General features: G+C 49.9%; 1 protein-coding gene across 1 annotated transcript in view; it reads right to left on the bottom strand.

Annotated features, from left to right (window-relative positions):
* Nucleotides 1-2,564: 2,564 nt before the first annotated feature.
* LOC144592855 (cadherin-2-like) overlaps nt 2,565-13,641 on the bottom strand; it is a 112,224-nt gene continuing 101,147 nt past the window's right edge. Inside the window, exons 14-16 of the mRNA XM_078398023.1 lie at nt 12,210-12,349; nt 10,711-10,875; nt 2,565-4,243 (exon numbers count right to left, since the gene is read on the bottom strand). Coding sequence (XP_078254149.1) covers nt 4,034-4,243; nt 10,711-10,875; nt 12,210-12,349 — 515 coding nt within the window. The 3' untranslated portion in view covers nt 2,565-4,033. The remainder of the gene's footprint in view (nt 4,244-10,710; nt 10,876-12,209; nt 12,350-13,641) is intronic.

Below are 13,641 nucleotides of genomic sequence, written 5' to 3' on the forward strand. Positions count from 1 at the left end.
GGGAAAGGGGGAGAATTACTTAAAGTTGGGTTGTAAGCTGCCCAAGCAGATTACGAGCTGCTGTTCCTTCAGTTTGCGTGTGGCCTCATTCTGGCAATGGAGAAGGCCCAGGACAGATAGGTCCGTGTGGGAGTGGGAAGGGGAGTTGAAATGGTTGGCAACCAGGAGATCCAGTCGACTTTAGCGGACCGAGCGCAAGTGTTCAGTCAAAATGGTCGCCGATGTACTGGAGATGCCAGATGTAAAAGATAAGGTTAGAGGAGGTACCAGCGAACCTCTGTCTCATCTGGAAGGACTGTTTAGGACCTTCATTCCTGTACCCCTTTCCCCTTCCTCCCTTCGGCTTTGCATTTCACTCCTCATCCTCTCTCCTCATCTGACACCCTTTTGTCTTGGATTGAAAACAATCCAAGTCTGTGCAAGCCCTTCTTGCAGCTGGAACGCTCTTAATCCAGGCAGCATTCAGGTAAGCCTCATCTGCACCCTCTGCAAAACCTCCACATCCTTCCTGTATTGGGGTTGACCGGAACTGCACGCAATGCCCCAAAGGCAGCCTGACTAAAGTCCCATAAAGCTGCATCACACGGCCCAGTGGGTTTCCTCCAGGTGCTCCAGTTTCCTTCCACATGCCAAAGATTTACTAGGAACCTGAGGGGCAACTTTTTTTTAAAAACAGAAAGGGCGGTGGGTATAAGGAACAAACTGCCGAAGGAGGTAGTTGAGGAGGTACTATCACACCATTTAAAAAGTATTTGGCCAAGTACCTAGATAGGAAAGGTTTAGTGGGATATGGGCCAAACCTAGGCAGGTGGAACTAGTGTAGATGGGGCATATTGGTCGGCATGGATAAGTTGGACCAAAGGGCCTGTTTTCACGCTGTACGACTATGACTCGGAAATAAGCCCTTCGGCCCACCGAGACCATGCCGACCATTGGTCACCTTGTACAGTAGCAATATCCCACACACTAGGGACAATTTACAATTTTCTTTACTGAAGTTAAGCAACAAATGTGCCCATCTTTGGAGTGCGGGGGAAGACAGGCAGAACGTACAAACTCCGTGCGTACAGCACCCCTAGTCACTGCGTCACTCTGAAACAAATGTTCAATTAATCAATACAGGGGCTGAGTTTTCTCTGGTGCTGGGCTGCAATGCAGCGTTAGATATTCCAACATGGCCAAGCAACACATGGGCAGGGAGGTAGACGCCCGGGTTTGAACCCGACTACGGATGCTGTCTGTACAGAGTTTGTACATTCACCCTGACCGCGTGGGCTTTCTCCAGGTGTACCTGTTTCCTCCCACACTCCAAAGGCATGCAGGTTTGTAGGTTAATTGGCTTGGTTTAATTGTAAATTGTCCCTAGTGCGTGTGGGATAGTGTTAGTGTGCGGGGATCACTGTTCGGCAAGGACTCGGTGAGCAGAAGGGGCCCGTTTCCACGCCTTATCTCCAAAATAAACGTAGTAAGATGCAGGCTGCACTTGGGTTAAAAATATATTCTTCCTTCAATGTGACCAGGCTGAATCCTTACAATAAAACGCTGCCCTCAGAGACGTTCATGATTTCACAGGGATTGCTGCTAATCTCTCGTTTAAGAGCCCAAATATTAACAGCCCAGTAAGTCTCAAACTCTCCAAACTCCCCAGAGAATTTCGCCAGTGATAGCAATCTTATTTGTAGTCTCATGCATTGGCAGTCTGGGAAAGGTTAACAATAGGCTGCACCTTGTAAATAGGATCGCAACAAATTCAATTTACTTTGAAGTAATCCATCAGGGAGAGTGTGCGAGAGAGAGAGTTTGCGAGAGAGAGAGAGAGAGAGAGAGTTTGCGAGAGTGGGGGGGGGGGCGCGAGAGAAGGGGGGGGGCGCGAGAAAAGGGGGGGCGCGAGAGGGAGGGGGGCGCGAGAGGGAGGGGGGTGTGAGAGAGAGAGAGAGAGCGCGAGAGAGTGAGAGAGAGAGTTTGCGAGAGTGGGGGGGCGCGAGAGAAAGGGGGGCGCTAGAGAGGGAGGGGGGCGTGAGAGGGAGGGGGGCGTGAGAGGGAGGGGGGGTGAGAGAGAGAGAGAGCGCAGAGAGTGAGAGAGAGCGAGAGAGGGAGGGAGAGAGAGCTAGAGAGACAGCTAGGGAGAGAGAGAGAGAGAGCGCGAGAGAGAGCGCAGAAACAGGCCCTTCGACCCACCGAGTCCGTGCCAACCAGTGATCTCCATACACTAACACCATCCTGCTCACTCGGGACAATTTACATTCTTTACCGAAGCAAATTAACCTTCAAACCCGCACATCTTTGGAGTGGGGGGGGGGGGGGAGCACCCGGAAAAAAACCCACCTGGTCACAGGGAGAACGTGCAAACTCCGCACAGACAGCACCTGTAGTCAGGATTGAACCCGGTCGGTCTCTGGTGCTGTGAGGCAGCAATTCTACCGCTGCGCCACTAATCAACTGAACTAACATCCTCGACGTTCTGTCACTTTCTTTGACACGAGAAGCCTTGTGAGGAGGCTGGAAACCGGTAAATGGTTAAACTCTTCAAACATGCTCGCGAAATAAAACCAATGGCAATAAAAAAAATTCAAAAAAGTAGCCTTTAATTTACTTCAGGGGCAGAGGGAAGATCGATCTCTCTCTCTCTCTCTCTCTCTCTCTCTCTCTGGTGCGCTGTGAAACACCATCACTTCTTCGCCTTGGTTCAAACAGTTCTCTTTAATTCATCTCTCCCCCTAACCCATCTTGCTTTTTGGTACAAATTATGTGAAACGATTGTGCTAGTTAAGAATTACAAAGGAAAAAAAAAAGTCATAATTGTCATGGTCTAGCTATTGCCTCAAATAGGCCAACAATCAATCTCTCCAGAAGCTTCATACCCCATCGGTCGGTACTTGACCCAGAACCTCCTTGGAAGGAGGGGGGGGGGGGGGGGGGGGGGGAAGGGCAGTGGGAGGGGGGGGGAGGGGAGAGGGTAAACATGCAAAGACAAAAAAAAAAAAATCTTGGTCTTGCTCACATTTTTTTTTGTCCTTTTTGAAAATTTTTCTTCCCAAACTTGTTCAGAAGATCTTGTCGACTACAGCTTTTAACATTATGTACATGTTCGATTTATACAGTGGATTTAACAAAAGAAAAAGGCGCAACCAGAACAGAAAGTTCAGTAATCAGCTCTCGGCTTTGGGGGAGTGGGGAAGGGAGGAGGGAGGGGGTGGCGGCGTTTTAAAGGGCAAACTTTTCCACCCCAGTGTAAATGTCTCCTCTCCATCGTTTCCCCCACCCCACCCCACCCCCCTTCTCCTCCATCTTAGGGAAGATGAGATTAAGGCTGAGGCATTACAAATTCAGAAAGTCATTTCCGCTGCCCAACTCTGAAAACACGGTATCTGATGTACGCCGACCGATTAGCTGGTTGTATTTTTTTTTTTTTTTTAAAGAAAAGACAAAAAGTTTATGAAATTTGGTGTCCGCGGCGACTTCCTTCACACTTAAAAGCAGAGAACAGCTCGCCGATTTTCTAACCGCACATCCACCCCACCCCAACCCAACCGCTCCGCGATCCCTGGGGTCGCGGGGAGGCAACAAAAAATAAAAAATAGAGATAAGCACCTCCAGAAAGAAAAAGGAAAAAAGGGTCACAGTTATTGTTAAACTTAAAGATTCAGATCGAGAAGTGTACAAAAAGGCACAAAATCCCAGTGCTTCTGTACGTTGAAGTTCAAGTGTAACAAGAGTTCTTATAATCAATTATTTTCTCTCTTTAAAACAGCTTCGATTTACCGATCACTCCGCGACGCCCTTTAAGCAACGTGCGCCAAAGCTTTCGCCCGGCAGGCGCCGGTTATAATTGACTAGAGAGAGTTAAAGCCGAGGCTTTTTGTCCGGTGAGGGTGATGTGCATGTATGGTCGGTCGCACAGGCCGGGGAATAGATCGGTTTAAAAGAGTCCGTGGTCGGCCACATTTAGTTCCAGGGTGGTGGTGGTGGTGGTGGTGGGGGGTAGGGGGGCGGGGGGGCTTGTTGGTTGGTTTGGTCGTCGCTCGAGGGCTCCTTAGAGATCGCTGCCTCCCCCGTACATGTCCGCCAGCTTCCTAAACCGCGGGCCCCAGTCGCTCAGGTAGTCGTAGTCCTGGTCTCCTCCAGAGCTGGTGGAGTTGAGGGAGCTCAAGGAACCTGCCATCGAGCCACTGCCCTCGTAGTCGAACACCAGCAGCGAGTCGTAGGGAGGCGCGGTGGGATCGTTGTCAGCCGCCTTTAGACCCTGTAACGATTGAACGCAAGATTAGAACATGGTTCAATGGTTTATATATCAGCAATACGACGTTTCAACAGAAGATTAGAACATGGTTCAATGGTTCCTACATCAGCACTACATATTTATTTTATTTATTTAGTCTGTATGTCATTCCACGCCTTATAGATCATGCAACGAATGGGACGAAACAGAGTGCCTCCGGGGGCCATAGTGCAATACAAATACAAAACATATAGACGGGGGGGTGACAGTGCAGTACAATACGACCTTGGGAAGGAAGTTCAGAAGTGATCGGAGCCGAATGACGCCATTCTACTCCGCCATTCATAGCAGAGTTCTATCTTTCCCTCTCAACCCCATTCTCCTGCCTTCTCAATAGACAATAGGTGCAGGAGGAGGCCATTCGGCCCTTCGAGCCAGCACCGCCATTCAATGTGATCATGGCTGATCATTCGCAATCAGTACCCCGTTCCTGCCTTCTCCCCATACCCCCTGACTCCGCTACCATTAAGAGCTCTATCTAGCTCTCTCTTGAATGCATTCAGAGAATTGGCCTCCTCTCAGGCAGAGAATTCCACAGATTCACAACTCTCTGACTGAAAAAGCTTTTCCTCATCTCAGTTCTAAATGGCCTACCCTTTATTCTTAAACTGTGGCCCCTTGTTCTGGACTCCCCCAACATTGGGAACATGTTTCCTTCCTCTGACGCGTCCAACCCCTTAATAATCTTATACGTTTCGATAAGATCCCCTCTCATCCTTCTAAATTCCAGTGCATACAAGCCTAGTCGCTCCAGTCTTTCAACATATGACAGTCCCGCCATTCCGGGAATTAACCTAGTAAATCTACGCTGCACGCCCTGAATAGCAAGAATATCCTTCTTCGAATTTGGAGACCAAAACTGCACACAGTACTCCAGGTGCGGTCTCACTAGGGCCCTGTACAACGGCAGAAGGACCTCTTTGCTCCTATACTCAACTCCTCTTGTTATGCAGGCCAACATTCCATTGGCTTTCTTCACTGCCTGCTGTACCTGCATGCTTGCTTTCAGTGACTGATGCACTAGGACACCCCATAAGCTCGGACCTGCGCTAATCAAGAATCTATCAATCTCTGCCTTAAACATATGCATTGACTTGTCCTCCACAACAGATTCACCACCCTCTGACTACAGAAATTCTTCTTCATCTCCTTCGTAAAGGATCCCGGGGATGAGTGGGTTAATACATGAGGCACTGAACCTGTACTCGCTGACGTTTAGAAGAATGAGGGGGGGACCTCATTGAAACCGAATAGTGAAAGGCCTGGATAGAGTGAATGTGGAGAGGATGTTTCCACCAGTGGGAGAGTTGAGGATCAGAGAGATCAGAGTCTAGCCTCAGAATTAAAGGACGTACCTTTAGAAAGTAGGGACAATTTACAATTTTACCAAAGCCAATTAACCTACAATCCCACACGCCTTTTGAGTGCGGGAGGAAACCACAGCATCTGGAGCAAACGCACGCGGTCACAGGCAGAACGTGGAAGCCGAAGGCTCAGGGTGGCAGAGTGACGCAGCGGGTAGAGCTGCTGCCTTACAGTGCTGGAGACCCCGGGTTCAATCCTGACTACGGGTGACATCTGTACAGAATGTGCACATTCTCCCATTGACCGGGTGCGCTCCAGTTTTCCCCCCACACTCAAAAGACGTGCGGGATTGTTTCGGTAAAGTTGCAAATGGTCCCTGGTGTTCAGGACGGTGTTAGTGCACTGGGCAATCGCTGGTCGGCACGGACCTGGTGGGCTGAAGGGCCTGTTTGCTCAATGTATCTCCAAAGTCAGGATCAAACCTGAGTCTCTGGCGCGGTGAGGCAGCAGCTCTACCCGCTGCGCCGCCCCCCTTGCCATCATCATAAGTATCCGTTCAATTATTAACACCCGCCCTGCACGGACCTCCACTCAATTCTTTCAATCATAATCTCAAAGTACACTGCTGATGGGAGGTTACCACCTCCCTAATGTGTTCCCTGCAATTTATTTAACTTGACCAAACAAGGAACTGAGTGGATACATCGATATAATATTTGCATTCTTTAAAATAAATCTAATTTTCACTGGCCTTTGATAATGGGATTAGCGCTGCTGTCTGAAGGATCAGACAGCATAATTTATGTGGTTGGCTAATGGATTTAAGAAATAGATATTCATTTGTCTATTAAAAATACATCATGTACATCCCTGCTGGCTCCCCCACTCAGTATCCAACATCACTTACGTGAATGAATGAATGCTTTAATGTCCCATGTGGCAAGTCACAGTGAAACTCTTTGCTTGCATACATACATACCCAAGGTATGCAATAGGCACCACATTAAGGGCGCCGACATTTTGCACCAAGATGGATAGGAAAGGTTGAGGAAAAGATGCAGAGGTTCTAGGAGCGGAATTAGACCATTTGGCCCATCAAGTCTACTCCGTCCGCCATTCAACCATAACTGATCTATCTTTCCCGTTCAACCTCATTCTCCTAACCTTCTCCCTCTAACCCCTGTGGCCCTTACTAATCAAGAATCAGCCAATCTCCGTCTTAAAAATACCCATTGTCTTGGCCTCCACAACCGTCTGTGGCAATGAATTCCACAGGTTCTCCACCCTCTGACTAGAGAAAGTCCTCGTCTCCTTTAAAAAGGTGCGTCCTTTTATTCTGAGGCTGTGCCCTTTCGTCCTAGACTCTCCCGCGAGTGTAAAATCTCCTCTCCACGTCCACTCTATCCAAGCCTCCATATCACTCTTCGAGGGATATTTGAGGTTTTGAGGGATCTGGGCCAATAGTGGGCAATGGGACTAACTTGGATGGGGCATCTTGATCTCACGGGTGAGTAGGGCTGAACGGCCTGTTTCCATGCTCTATGACTCTATGATTATGCCCTTCAATATTTAACTGAAGCGATCATGGGGAGATTGTGCAAACACCACCCAGAACAGGCCTCACTGCACTAGAGACCCTGGTTTGATCCGGACCTCGGTGCTGTCTGCGTGGAGTTTGCACGTTCTCCCTGCGACCGCATGGGTTTCCTCCGGGTGCTCCGGTTTCTTCCCACATCCCAAAGACGTGCGGCTTTGTGGGTTAATTGGCCCTCGTGTGCAGGGAGTGAATGAGAAAATTGGATGACAAGGAACTAGTGTGAACAGGTGATCGATGGTCAGCGTGGTGGGCCAGTGCGCCTGGGGAGAGGGCAGGAACGGGGTACTGATTGAGAATGATCAGCCATGATCACATTGAATGGGGGTGCTGGCTCGAAGGGCCGAATGGCCTCCTCCTGCACCTATTGTCTATTGTTTCCATGTTGTATCTCTAATCATAATCTGCTCGTATTACATCGCGGTTTGGACAATCTTGCTGCCCCAACAGTGCTCAGGAATGGTGAAGGCACATACTTTTGGCATGGTGGTGGCATTTAAGACTTTTGATTAGGCACATAGATATGCAGGAATGGAAGTATATGGATTATATGCAGGTAGATAGGAATTGGTCTTGACATCATGCTCGGTAGGCTGAAGGGCCTATTCCCATGCTGTCTCTCTAAACTAAATTAGATGCTGCCTGCCTTTTGCGTCTTGAAGATTCTGGCATCTGCAGTTTAATTTTAATTTTAGTTCCATTTTATATAGCGTGGAAACAATGGACAATAGGTGCAGGAGTAGGCCATTCGGCCCTTCGAGCCAGCACCGCCATTCAATGTAATCATGGCTGATCATTCACAATCAGTACCCCGTTCCTGCCTTCTCCCCATACCTCCGCTATCATTAATAATAATAATAATAATGCATTACATTTATATAGTGCTTTTCAAACACTCAAAGGCGCTTTACAGGGATTACTAGAACATAAAGAAGAAAATAAATAGATAAATAAGTAAACGAACAGAAAAGAGCTCTATCTAACTCTCTCTTGAAAGCATCCAGAGAATTGGCCTCCACTGCCTTCTGAGGCAGAGAATTCCACAGATGTACAACTCTCTGAGTGAAAAGGTTTTTCCTCATCTCCGTTCTAAATGGCCTACCCTTATTCTTAAACTGTGGCCCCTGGATCTGGACCCCCCCAACATCGAGAACATGTTTCCTGCCTCTAGCGTGTCCAATCCCTTAATAATCTTATATGTTTCAATAAGATCCCCTCTCATCCTTCTAAATTCCAGTGTATCCAAGCCCAGTCGCTCCAGTCTTTCAACATACGACTGTCCCGACATTCTGGGAATTAACCTAGTGAACCTATGCTGCACGGCCTCAATAGCAAGAATATCCTTCCTCAAATCTGGAGACCAAAACTGCACACAGTACTCCAGGTGCGGTCTCACTAGGGCCCTGTACAACTGCAGAAGGACCTGTTTGCTTCTATACTCAACTCCTCTTGTTATGAAGGCCAACATGCCCCTTTGGCCCGAGTCCACGCTGACCAGCGATCACCCTGTACACCAGCACTATCCTATTGAGTTGAGTGTATTGTCACATGTACTTAGGTACAGTGAAAAGCTTTTGTTGCACGCTAACCAGTCAGTGGAAAGACAGTACGTGATTACAATCAAGCCATTCACAGTGTACAGATACATGATAAAGGGAATAACATGAATAACGTTTAGTGCAAGATAAAGTCCAGTACATTTTGATCAAAGATAGTCCGAGGGTCTCCAATGTGGTAGATAGTAGCTCAGGGCTGCTCTCTAGTTGTTGATAGGATGGTTTAGTTGCTTGATAACACTACGTACTAGGGACATCTTTGGGATGTGGGAGGAAACTGGAGCACCCGGAGAAAACCCACGCGGTCACAGTGCTGCCCAGTTCATTGTGTCCCGTCTGGCACTTTGTCAATGTTGATCCAGTGTTTTGTAACAAAATATAAAACACAGGACCACCATCTATTTTACGTCAACTGGTGGTCCGGCACTTCCATTAATCCCCCGGAAGTCCCCCCAAAACCATGGCGCCTAGGCCAGACGATCTGGACCTCATCAGGACTTCCACGGCTGATCGGCCTCAGCCCGGGGGGGGGGCCTGGAACTCCAGCCCGGGGGAGCCTGGAACTCCAGGCCGGGGGGGAGCCTGGAACTCCAGGCCGGGGGGGAGCCTGGAACTCCAGGCCGGGGGGGAGCCTGGAACTCCAGGCCGGGGGGGGGCCTGGAACTCCAGGCCGGGGGGGAGCCTGGAACTCCAGGCCGGGGGGGAGCCTGGAACTCCAGGCCGGGGGGGGGCCTGGAACTCCAGGCCGGGGGGGAGCCTGGAACTCCAGGCCGGGGGGGAGCCTGGAACTCCAGGCCGGGGGGGAGCCTGGAACTCCAGCCCGGGGGGGGGCCCTGGAACTCCAGCCCAGCCGGAGATGGCAGATCCGTTCCCATAGCCAACTTTGCGTGCCGGTATCTCGGCACCCCCTCTGTTGGTCTGGCAAATCAGATAAGGCTCTAGAACCAAGGGTGCCGGAAAATCCGTGCCGGACGTGTGCTAACAAAATAAATTACTGCCCACCTGGGCCCTCTATCACTTGCCCCGCTCCTCCTCACGACTCATTATCACCCCATTAATCTGGAGAAGGGTCCCAACTCTCCACGTTCTCCAGAGATGCTGCCTGACCAGCTGAGTTATCTCAGCACCGTGTCGATCCCCAGTATATTTTGTGCTGTTTTATTAACTGCTGAATTCTTTCTCCACGGTTCTACCTGTAATTTACTGGAATTCCAAAGTGAATTGTGTAATTTATATGCGTGATGATTAAATATAAGCTGTAAAATCTGTAATCATTACCAAATTAGTGCAATTAATGACTTCAGTGGCCACGGGTGGAGTGAGGGATACGGAGATGTATTAACAACAGGTTTAGTTCAGAGATACAGCAGGGAACCAGGCCTTTCTATCCACTGAGTCTGCACCGACCAGTGATCGATCACCCGGAGAAAACCCACACAGGTCACAGGGAGAACGTACAAACTCCGCACAGACAGCACCCGTCGTCAGTATAGATCCTGGGTCTCTGGCGCGGTGAGGAAGCAGCTCAACCGCTGTGCCACCCCAAAGTTGTTGTCTCTCTCCACCTTGCTCTTGGCATCATGTTCAGCACAGACGTTGTGGGCTGAAAGGCCTGTCCCTGTGCTGCCCTACTCTATGGCTAATCTTCTAGCGCTGTCAGGCAGCGGCTCTGTCGTTGCACCACTCTGTACCACCCCACACCACAACTTGCCAGCACGCTTCCCTCCGCAGACGCTGCCCGACACGCTGGCCCCATCCGGCGGTCGGCCATTTTTAACTCGCGTCTGCGGCCTGATGCCTCTACTTGAACTGCACAGGTGTCAGAGGTTAGTGCAGGCGTCAGTGGTTATGGGGAGAAGGCAGGAGAAATGGGGTGAGGAGGGAGAGATAGATCAGCCATTGATTGAATGGCAGAGCAGACTTGATGGGCCGAATGGCCTGATTCTACTCCTACTCCTACTCCTTGTGAGACGTACCTCGTTGATGAAGTCCCCGATGTCTCCGGGATGGGGGGCCGCCGAGCGTACGGGGTACTGAGGCTCAGCGTGGATGGGTCTCTCGTCCACCCGCCTGATGCCCATTGGCTTTATGGAGTCGGGCTCTATCGTGTCGGGCTGCTGGAGTTGGCTGAGGTCGTAATCCTGTGGACACAGAGACAGGTCGCCATGTGAGTCACATCTTATGCACAGAGTGTGTTAAAACCCCCATCTCCATTTAATGTACTATAAGAAGATAACTGCAGATGCTGGTACAAATCGAAGGTATTTATTCACAAAATGCTGGAATAACTCAGCAGGTCGGGCAGCATCTCGGGAGAGAAGGAATGGGTGACGTTTCGGGTCGAGACTCTTCTTCAGACTGACGTCAAGGGGGCGGGACAAAGGAAGGATATAGGTGGAGACAGGAAGATAGAGGGAGATCTGGGAAGGGGACGGGAGGGACAGAGGAACTATCTAAAGTTGGAGAAGTCAATGTTCATACCACTGGGCTGCAAGCTGCCCAGGCGAAATATGAGGTGCTGTTCCTCCAACTTCCGGTGGGCCTCACTATGGCACTGGAGGAGGCCCATGACAGAAAGGTCAGACTGGGAATGGGAGGGGGAGTTGAAGTGCTCGGCCACCGGGAGATCAGTTTGGTTAATGCGGACCGAGCGCAGGTGTTCAGCGAAGCGATCACCGAGCCCGCGCTTGGTTTCGCCGATGTAAATAAATTGACATTTAATGTACTAGTACGGGGCACAATCTACACACCAGGGACAATATACAGAAGCCAATTAACCCACAACCCTGCACCTCTCTGGAAAGCGAGTGGAAACCCACTCGATCACAGGGAGAATGACAGGACCTGTAAGCAGGATCAAACCCGGACCTCTGGCGCTGTAAGGCAGCAGGTCTACCGGTGCGCCCATATACATATAGCGCTTGTACAAGAACAGTGTAGATGGGTTCTTGTACGGGGCAGCACAATCGCACAGCGTGTTGAGCCGTTGCCTCACAGTGCCAGAGCCATCGGCTCGATCCAGACAACGGGTGCTCTATGTATGTTCTCCCTGTGACCACGTGGGTTTCCTCCGGTTTCCTCCCACATCCCAAAGATGTGCGGGTTTGTAGGCTATTTGTAGGTGTCCGAGGTTATCGGGAGAAGGCAGGAGAATGGGGTTAGGAGGGAGAGATAGGTCAGCCATGATTGAATGGCAGAGCAGACTTGATGGGCCGAGTGGCCTAATTCTACTCCTGTCACTTATGGTCTTAATTGGCTCTTTGTAAATTGCCCCTAGCGTGCAGGGAGTGGATGAGAATGTGAGACAACAGAACTAGTGTGAACGGGTGAGCGATGGTTGCCAAACTCATCGGAGGTCGGGATCGAAGCCGGGTGCCTAGCGAGTGGACGGTGCCAGAGTAGATGGCGGGTGTGCGTGCTGAATGGGTGGCACAGTGGGAATGGTCAACCCCTCCCCTCCCCTCCCATCCCTCACCTGGTCCTCTTCTCCGCCACCTTCCTCGTCGTACTTGAGGATGTTATCACGCACGTCGTCCTCTGGGTCGATGAGCAGCTGCTTGGCCTGACGCTCCTTATCACGACGCTTCATCCAAATCACAAAGAGCAAGACCAGGACTAGGAAGAAGCAAGGAAGATGAGAGGTTTGCCAGAATGATCCCAGGGATGAGTGACCACATATGATCAGCGTTTGACGGCACTGGGCCTGTACTCGCTGGAGTTTAGAAGAATGAGGTGGGGAGGGCAATCATTAAAACTTACCGAATAGGGAAAGGCTTGGGTCGAGTGGATGTGGAGAGGATGTTTCCACTAGCGGGAGAATCTAGGAACAGAGGTCAAAGCCTCAGAATAAAAAGGATGTCCCTTTTGGAAGGAGATGAGGAGGAATTTCATTAGCCAGAGGGTGGTGAATCTGTGGAATTCATTGCCACAGGAGGCTGTGGATATTTTTAAGGCAGAGATAGATAGATTCTTGACCCGCAGGCATTGCCACTTTCATTTCACTGCACATCGAGTATGTGTATGTGACAAATAAATTTGACTTGACTTGACTTGACTTGATTAGTACAGGGTGTCAGGGGTTGTGGGGAGAAGACAGGAGAATGGGGTTAGGAGGGAGAGATAGATCAGCCATGGTTGAATCGCAGAGTAGACCTGATGGGCCGAATGTCCTAATTCTGCTCCTAGAACTTATGAACATGAACTCTCTACCATCTGCTCCTCTCACCTATGAACTTATGAAGAAACTGGCATTAATCAGGAGGTCATGATGCAGCTTTATAGGACTTTGGTCAGGCCGCATTTGGAGTATTGCGTGCAGTTCCAGTCGCCCCATTGCAGGAAGGAAATGGTGGCTTTGGACTAGGTGCAGTAGAAGTTTACCGGAAAGATAGACATAAAAAGCTGGAGTAATTCAGTCAGTGGGTCAGGGCGGTTTCTCTGGAGAAAAGGAATAGGTGATGTTTCGGGTCGAAACCCTTCCTCAGACTGTATCGGGGGAGAGGGAAACGAGAGACATGAAAAGGTACGAGGAACAAACAAATAGAAAGATATGCAAAGGGACAAATCAAAGCCAGCAACGATGATCAAGGAAAGGTGGAGCCCACAATGGTCCGTTGTGGGCTGTGGAGAAGGTGATAACGAGTGGACTCAAACAGTGAAACTAAGCATGGCGACAATTGAGGAGAGACAATAGGCGCATCTAAAATGAGTAGAGGCACAATCAATGACAGAACTGGGCTAGAAATGTCCAACAGTCGTGGGCATAGCTGGAAGGTGAGAATTTAAAGGAGATGTACAGGGGAAGGTTTTTTTTTAAAAGAGGGTGGTGAGGGCCATGGGGTGATAGTGGAGGCAGATATCGTGGCATTTAAGAGGCTTTTAGATAGGCAGATGGGCATGCATGGAAT

The sequence above is a fragment of the Rhinoraja longicauda genome, chromosome 4, assembly GCF_053455715.1.
Source record: "Rhinoraja longicauda isolate Sanriku21f chromosome 4, sRhiLon1.1, whole genome shotgun sequence".
NCBI classification, from domain to species: Eukaryota; Metazoa; Chordata; class Chondrichthyes; order Rajiformes; family Arhynchobatidae; genus Rhinoraja; species Rhinoraja longicauda.